Source organism: Myxine glutinosa, chromosome 10, assembly GCF_964187855.1.
Source record: "Myxine glutinosa chromosome 10, kmMyxGlut1.1, whole genome shotgun sequence".
Classification (NCBI taxonomy): domain Eukaryota; kingdom Metazoa; phylum Chordata; class Myxini; order Myxiniformes; family Myxinidae; genus Myxine; species Myxine glutinosa.
Genome location: NC_136270.1, coordinates 42,555,986 through 42,564,769, shown reverse-complemented (window position 1 = coordinate 42,564,769; position 8,784 = coordinate 42,555,986). Strand labels below are relative to the sequence as shown.

General features: G+C 45.4%; 1 protein-coding gene across 3 annotated transcripts in view; it reads right to left on the bottom strand.

Annotated features, from left to right (window-relative positions):
- Positions 1–8,784, bottom strand: part of TTF2 (transcription termination factor 2) — a 107,162-nt gene that overhangs the window by 33,125 nt on the left and 65,253 nt on the right. For all 3 annotated transcript variants that reach the window (XM_078785592.1, XM_078785591.1, XM_068127539.2), the window contains 5 exons: positions 6,253–6,400; positions 6,089–6,161; positions 5,604–5,794; positions 5,365–5,497; positions 4,949–5,040 (listed from right to left, as the gene is read on the bottom strand). In XM_078785592.1, the coding sequence (XP_078641718.1) occupies positions 4,949–5,040; positions 5,365–5,497; positions 5,604–5,794; positions 6,089–6,161; positions 6,253–6,400 (637 nt within the window). The remainder of the gene's footprint in view (positions 1–4,948; positions 5,041–5,364; positions 5,498–5,603; positions 5,795–6,088; positions 6,162–6,252; positions 6,401–8,784) is intronic.

Sequence of the window (8,784 nt, the reverse complement as noted above, 5' to 3'; positions counted from 1 at the left end):
AAAAAAAAAATTGAAACGATCTTTGAAATCATTATTTTATTTAAAATGAAGTACAGGTATAAACCTGGACGCTGCACGGGGTAGAGTGTTCTTTGAACACTAGTTTATTCTGCATTGAGAATGTTTTCACATCAGTTTTAGGTAACCAGGCCTTTCAGTTACGTAATCGCAAAAATATCTTAGGGGTACCGGTGGATAAAAGTATCGCCGATATTGAATGTAACTGCCGATATTTACAATATCCGGAGAAGAATAGGGGAATTATACACCTGCTAGTTTGACTGGAGTGATTCTGGGATGGGTAATGACAATGAAAATAGAGATTGCATGACGTGAGGGGCAATCTTGGAGCTTGTGACAAAGGAGAGGGGCCTGGGGTGGTAATAGATGCGGGGGTAAGCAGACAGCACAGTGTCAGGTAGCTAACAGGTAAAGCTAACAAGGTTTTAGGTTGTATTCACAGCAAGGGGATAAATTATAAATCAAAAGAGGTAGTTTAAACACTGTATGGGAATTTAGTGAGGGCCTCATCTACAATATCATGTTCAGTTTTGGTCATCACATCTTAGGAGGGATATACCTGCCAGACAGAAGGAAATGCATAAAGCAAATTGATTATGGGCCTAGCTTGACTAATCTATGAGGAGCAGCTGAAAGATAAAGCAAAGTCGACCTCCAAAGCTAGCCACAGACTGGGCAACTTCCACCGTTCGAAGTCGCTCCTTGATAAAAACATAATCACAAACAACAAAAGACGTTGGTCTGTACTACAATGGGGTACGTCTCTGCCATATGGGACGACACTTCCACATCATATTTGCCATTCCTGGATTATAGCTCAATATCATTTGATTCTCCTGCAATGACACAGAACAAGGTCAGGTGTTCTCACAATGCAGACATGTTTGTGGCCTCTGCATTTTAACACCTCTCCTCTGGACCGGGTGGGAGTATCCTCTGGACCGGCTCTCTCTGCTTATTCACTCCCCTCACCTTCCCCAGTCCTTCCAAGATCGACACTTTCTTCCACTTATCCTCTCCTAGTTTAACTCCCAAATCCAGGGTTACCACACACCTGCACTACTTTGTTCCTCTTTTCTCCCATTTGTGGAACCACCTTCCAGAGACATTTCAATCCTACCTTACCCTCCCATTGGCTTCAAGTTGGCAGTAGACCAACATTTAATACAACCCCACATCCCATACTGCATTCTTCTCTACTGCATTAACCCTACCTAACCCAACCCTCTGCTGCGCAGGTTACTGTATTTCCTTCGTTCCAACTCTCAACTCTCCTCAACTCTCCTCAACTCTCAACTCGACAGAGCATCTTCTCTTCTGGCCTTGGTTATGAGTTATGACTAACTTCCCTGCAAATGTCTGCTGCGCTTCTTCTGCTCCAAACGGCTCTTCTGATCATGTGCTTGTTAAAGTGGACATCTCTCTGACCATTCTCAGAGAGCCTCCTCAGTGTCGACGCGTCTGGCATTTCACTCAGGCCAACTGGCACGGTTTTCAAGCAGCCATCAATCATCTGGACTGGTCTCCCATCTCTACCGCCTCTGGAAGAATTCCCAGGATGAGTTAATGTCAAAGTAAATTGCTCTCTCTCATGCACAGATTTATCCCATCTCGTCTTCAGTTGTCATACCCTTCCTCCCGTCCATGGTACACGGAATCTTGTGGTGAGGCTATTGCCCAGAAACAACTTGCTTTCGTCTCCTGGAAAGCAAATCTAACGCAAGGAAATCTCATTTCCTTTCACAAAGCCCGAAACAAGTGTGTGTCCACCCTCAGGAGAGCCAGGAAACAATATCTCTCCGTTCTCAGGACCGAACTCTTATCTGTCTCCCTCTTCCAAATCCTGGTGGCATCTGGTCAAATCTGTTTCTGGTGTTTGTTCCCCCTCCATCCCCTCCCTCACCTCAAATGGCCACACAGCTGACTCCGCACGTGAAAAAGCTGAATGCCTCAACTCTGTGTTTGCCTCTAAATCTTGTGTCCCAAACCCATCCCTCTCTGTACCCACCGTACCCAGTCGTACCCAGCTGCTCCTGGACTATGTGTCCTTTCCTCCTGACAAGGTGGAAAAGTTTCTGTCAACCCTCGACTGATTCTGCAACTGGACCTGACGGCATCAGCCCACGGGTCCTAAAATCCTATTCTTCCGCTCTTTCACTCCCTCTCTCTGTTCTCTTCACCCTCTCTTTTGCTCAAGGTCATCTTCCATCTGCTTGGAAATCTGCCAACATCACCGCTTTGCACAAAAAAGGTGCAAAAAAGATCCCAGCAACTACAGACTAATCAGCCTTCTCCCAATTATCAGCAAAGTCATGGAATCCATCATTGCTTCAGATATGAAATCTTTCCTCTTCTCCAATGGCTTGATCTCTGATCATCAATTTGGTTTCAGACCTGGTCACTCTACTCTGGACATGCTGCTTCTGCTTTCTCAACAATGGATGGAGGTCCTCAATGCCAAACAGGAAATTAGAGCAGTCTCCCTTGACATATCACGTGCCTTCGATACGGTCTGGCACCCCGCTCTGCTCACCAAACTCTCCTCTTTTGGTATCCATGGAAATCTCCACGCATGGCTGGCGGACTTCCTCTCTAGTCGTAGTCAACATGTGGCCCTGAATGGGTTTCTCTCATCTCCTCTTCCTGTTCAGGCTGGAGTTCCCCAAGGCAGTGTTCTGGACCCTGTGCTTTTTCTGGTCTTCATCAATGATCTCTCTGACTCTCTTGAAAATCCTCTCTATCTCTTTGCTGATGACTACTCTCTGTCGCTCCATTCTTCATCCCTCAGATCGGCAGTCTGCAGCCTCCTCACTCTCTGCAGACCTGGACAAAATCACAGACTGGGCAAACAAGTGGAACATGTCTTTCAATCCTGACAAATCTCACACTCTTACGATGTCTCTCCGAAAAGACCGACTGGACAACCCTCCCATCCACTTTCTGAATAATCCTCTCCAAAAAGTTCTGTCACTCAAGCTTTTGGGTCTCACTATCTGCCATGATCTTTTCTGGGAAAACCACATTTCAAATCTGGCCTCCAAAGCCAGTCGCCGACTGGGCATCCTCCGTCGTGCGAAGTCCTTCCTTGGCACACCTGAGCTCCTCACCACATACAAGGCTTTCATCCGCAGCTCAATGCTCTCCCCTCAGGGCTGGTGCTCCTGCCTCACACCTAGCTCGTCTTCACGCTGTTGAAACCAAAGCATTCAGAATCATTGGAATCTCCCGCGATGAAGCTAACTCCAAGGGCCTCTCACTCACAGGCAGGTTGGTGGTCTTTCCATCTTCTACCGACTCCTCTCTGGCCTTGCCCCCCCCCCCCCCCCAGCTCTCTCTGGGCTCTGTCCCGCAAATATTCCTACAGGTCGCACAAGATCTGCCTGCAACCCTCTTATGGTTAAACTGCCAAGATCAAGACTCTCTGCTCACCTTCACTCCTTCATTCCTCTTTTCTCCCGCCTCTGGAACGAACTCCCTCACTCTCTTCAATCCCACTCCACCCTCCAGGTCTTTAAAACAGCTGTTCACCACCATCTCTTATCTTCCCCCATCCAAAACGTTGATCTTTTCTACCCCCGCTAATTTCACCCCAATTCCACTTTTTTGAAATACCAACTTCTGTCCTGGAAGTCCTTGGTGTCCTTGTGTTTTATACTTCTCCCTTCCCCCCGCCACCCCCCCCCTTCCCACGCCTCCTCCCCCCAAGCCCTCTCCCTTCCACACATCTCCCTACTCTCAAATGTTGTGTTTGTGTGCTTCCCCTTCTCTCCCCATCTTGTCCTCCGCTCCCTCTTTTTATATATTTTGTTTGTCTGGTTGATTTGTTTGTGAAGTAAATGTCAGCTCTTTCACGAGACTCGATTCAGTATACAAAAAAAACAAAAAAAAAAAAAAATTTTTTTTTCCTCTTTGTTCATTTCCTCAACTATTCCATTCACCTGTTGCCTTAACGTCAGATTTTTTCGCTCTGTTTCCTGCTTTTCTATGTCAAGATATTGTCGAACAAAAATGATAAAGGATAAAATAAACAAATAAAATTGGAAGGCATATCAATAGCAGGAAGTATAATTTCGATTTTGAAAATGTATTTGCTCCATATACACACACAAATAATAATAATAATAATAATAATAATAATGAAAAGTCTCAAGTGGGGCAGACACTCGTCTCCGGATGGAGGACAGTTGTAGTCGGCTGGATTAGGTGATTAGCGTCTACAGGTTGCAATAACCTCTCCTCTGGCAAGGGTAATTCAAAGGTTAAACAAAGAGGTTAATATGAAGAGGTTCAAATTAAACAACAAAACATCTCGCAAGATGACGGAATCTCACGATATGTGATGGACATGCAAACATGGATTCGATTTTGAGTTAATTATCTATATCTCACCACCTGTATTGAAATATTGACACAAAGGGCTCCATCAGTTTTTTCCATATCCGTGTCATGCATCATCATGCTGAATTTCAAAGTCACCTCGTTGGAGTCGGGGAAAAAACGAAAAAAATGTAAATGGACCAACTGACTAATAGATGGAAGGAAGGATGTACTGACTGAATAACATCGTTATGGCTTTATCAACAGCTCTTCTCGACTCTGCCGTAAACGAGCTAACAACAATAACTCAAGATCTACTCCGCTTGTTATTGTCACCTACCCAACCCAACTCATCCACCAAGTTCGTCCAAATCCATCCACAACTGAGATATTGTGCTACATATAATTTTTGGCCCTATCCCTCAATGTTGAAGAATCACTGAAAAAAATACTAGTATCCGGATCAGGATCTTCTCCAAAATCAAACCATTTATTCCTTGTCACGCACCGACATGTCCACCAAGTGTCGCTCGAATCTGTTCATAACATTTTGAGACGTCCTGCTCACAGACAAACAGACATACGAGAAAACAATCCCTGTCCACCTTACTTTAATTGCATGAAAAGCGTGCTGTAAACATCGTGTTCTTCCACAGAGAGGCAAAGAGCATGTGTGTGCACATGGCGGCCAGGAAGGTTAACCTGCAAAGCAAATGAAGAAACACCACATCATCATAAAAACATTCTGCATTGGTGTCACTCCTACCCTGAAAGTTTCGTCTCAATTTAGCATGTGGTTGTTGAGAAAAACGAGGTTTAGCCCGTACGGACAGACGGACGCAAGGACAACCCGAAAACATAATGCCTCCGGCCACCTTTGGGGGCGGAGGCATAAAAAACTCAAAATTGAAAACTGGTTAACCTTTGCTCCGGCTCTTATGCTACATTTGGGGACGCAACATTCAATGGGGAGTGACAAATGGTCATAGCATCAGTGAGAAAGTGTACATCCAGGCAGAGACAAACCAAATGATCCTTTGTCCTGTGTAGCAAGAGGCTGCGAACCAATATTCCGAGTCGCTCTCGAGCCTTTGGAGTCCCACTATCCACTTTGCTTTTCCAAACTTGAAGGTCATCAAATGGGGCACAGCGGAGAAACCTGGACTTGGAGGAACCGGGACATCAACCCCAGAAAACAAGTTTCAATGATGTACGTTGCCCCACAGAAGAAGAAGGATAAGCAGAACAGTCAGAGATCATCTCACCTGAAGATAGAGTAGAGATCCATCAGGTTGTTTTGAACCGGTGTGCCAGTGACCGCCCAACGAGCATCAGCACGTAGCCTGCAGATTGCCATGGTTGCCTGTGCCTTTGGGTTCTTGATGCAATGAGCCTCGTCCAAAACCAAACGTGTCCAACGGACACACACCAAGGAACTAGGAGTCTTTTCTGTGTTCTTGAAATGGCCAAGGGAAAAAAAATTACATTGTTCCTTGGTAACCTTATTATAAGGCATCAAAAATGATGAGGACATGATCATCAACGTAGAAAAGGCTGCAGCTCAATTCAGATTTTATAAAACAAATATTAATAATTTCATACACAAAGACTGCAATAACATAGATGGATAAACATAAGTCATGATTTGATCGTGAATTGATAAGTTTTAGTAAATAAACTCTTTGGTAATCAAATTAAAGCTGCGATACTGAGGAATTTGTAAACGGTGGTTGAATCGTGATGGATTTACCTCACAATCTTCCCCGTGAGCTTCTAATGCCACAATCTTGTACGTCGTGAGAACAACATCAGACTTTGTCAACCTGGGAGTGGAGGCAGATTCAAAATGATCATCAAACTATTTGCTTCATCATTAAGCGTACAGTAAAGTATGAAAGCCCGGCTGAACTGCACCGCTTGGCGTCCTTAGTGCGCTGTGGGCCGTGATAGAGGACAACGGTCATTAGATGGGGCCTCGTGCGTCTTTCTATCTCCTTATGCCAATGATGGAGCAGTGAAGCTGGACAAACCACCAAGGTCCCTCCCACCAATTCAGAAGATTCTGCAAGATTAAAAATAGAATCAAATGGCTCAAAGAAAATCATGCGATTGCGAGATAAGAGTTTGAGAAACAAAGTGGTTGTGTTTTAACAGGTTATCTAGATTGCAGGATGTCTGCCAGAGCCTGTGGTTACCATGAAAACATGGACATGCAGTTTCTTCAATCATTAGAAATGCTACTCTGTGCCCAAGCTACCAAAATCACCGAAAGGTGGAGGAAAAATCTTTATATTGGTTGTACTTACAACCGGGAAAAATATGATCTAACATCTGTGGAAGGGAATACGGTATACATCATGGAGAACAGTAGTATTCCATATGGAGATATGATGTGGAAAGAAATGGCCGCCACATCAAATGTGTACAAAATGATGTATTGAAGCTGCCGCTGACAGTCTAGCCTCGCTCCGGCCTTGTTCTCACGAACGGGTGTACTTGTGAAAGGCAAATCACTGGTGCATTACACCAGTTGTTCAGGCAAGTGGGGCTCATTAGCCTTGGTAGGCAACTCATCGAGAAGGAAACTGAAGCAAAATCTGATACTGCCTTGCGGTTCAGGTTCTGAAACCAAAGACTAAGGATTAAATGGGGTAAAGGCAGCAATCCTTAGGAGCTGGTCTTTGCATTAATTAACCCATTGGCCATCCATACTTGGGCAAAGTTAACTAACCCATTGTAGCCTCACGATCAGGGTTACGTGAAGCAATGGGAGCAGGTGGTGAATGGCCATGCAGGCAGCTGGCACATATTGCCAGTAATGGTTGCATGGCCTTCACGCTAGGCAGAGGATTCTCTTGTAGAGAACAATGGATAGGATTAACCATCTAGTATAGACACTGCCAGGAAGAAGGCAATGGCAAACCACTTCCATACATGCCAATAACGCATTCATGATCAGAAATGAAAGAGATAAAGCTATGGTGCTGGATGAAGAGCTCCCTCCCCCCATAAGTTTCAAAGCACCCAAATGACTACTGGGGATGACAAAGTGCTTTGATGAGTAGGACTGGCCAATATAATTAGAATGGATCAAACCCGCAAGGAAATGCAGCCTCTGAGGCTGCCAGAATTGAAAGTCGAACTCCTCAAACATTCCCAAAATTGGAACATGGAATGTAAAGGCAATGAACCAGGGAAAGTTTGATGTAGTAAAGAGAGATGGAGGGCAAGAACTGAAATTTTGTGGATAAGTGAACATATACTACATGACCAAAAGTATGTGGACACCCCTTCTAATTAGTGGATTCGGCCGTTTCAGTGACACCCATTGCTGACAGGTGCATATGATCAAGCACACAGCCATGCAATCTCCACAGACAAACATTGGCAGTAGGGCCGTACTGAAGAGCTCAGTGACTTTCAACGTGGCACTGTCATAGGATGCCACCTTTCCAACGAGTCAGTTCATCAAATTTCTGCCCTGCTAGAGCTGCCCCGGTCAACTAAGTGCTGTTATTGTGAAGTGGAAACGGCTAGGAGCAACAACAGCTCAGCTGCGAAGTAGTAGTATAGGCCACACAAGCTCACAGAACAGGACCGCCGAGTGCTGAAATGCGTAGCGTGGAAAAATCGTCTGTCCTCGGTTGCAACACTCACTACCAGGTTCCAATCTGCCTATGGAAGCAACGTCAGCACAACTGCTCATCGGGAGCTTCATAAAATTGGTTTCCATGGCCGAGCAGCCGCACACAAGCCTAAGATCACCATGTGCAATGCCAAGCGTCGGCTGTAGTGGTGTAGAGCTCGCCGCCATTGGACTCTGGAGCAGTGGAAACGTGTTCTCTGGAGTGATGGAATCACACTTCACCATCTGGCAGTCCGACGGACGAATCTGGGTTTGGCAGATGCCAGGAGAATGCTACCTGCCCGAATGCATAGTGCCAACTATAAAGTTTGGTGCAGGAGGAATAATGGTCTGGGGCTGTTTTTCATGGTTCAGGCTAGGCCCCTTAGTTCCAGTGTTTCTTAATATTAACGCTAATAACTTAATCTTAAAGGGAAATCTTAACGCTACAGCATACAATGACATTCTAGACAATTGTGTGCTTCCAACTTTGTGGCAACAGTTTGGGGAAGGCCCTTTCCTGTTTCAGCATGACAATGCCCCCATGCACAAAGCAAGGTCCATACAGAAATGGTTTGTCGAGATCTGTGTGGAAGAACTTTATTGGCCTGCACAGAGCCCTGACCTCAACCCCATCGGACACCTTTGGGATGAATTGGAATGCCGACTGCGAGCCAGGCCTAATCGCCCAACATCAGTGCCCGACCTCACTAATGCTCTTGTGGCTGAATAGAAGCAAGTCCCCGCAGCAATGTTCCAACATCCAGTGGAAAGCCTTCCCAGAAGAGTGGAGGCTGTTATTGCAGCAAAGGGGGGGACCA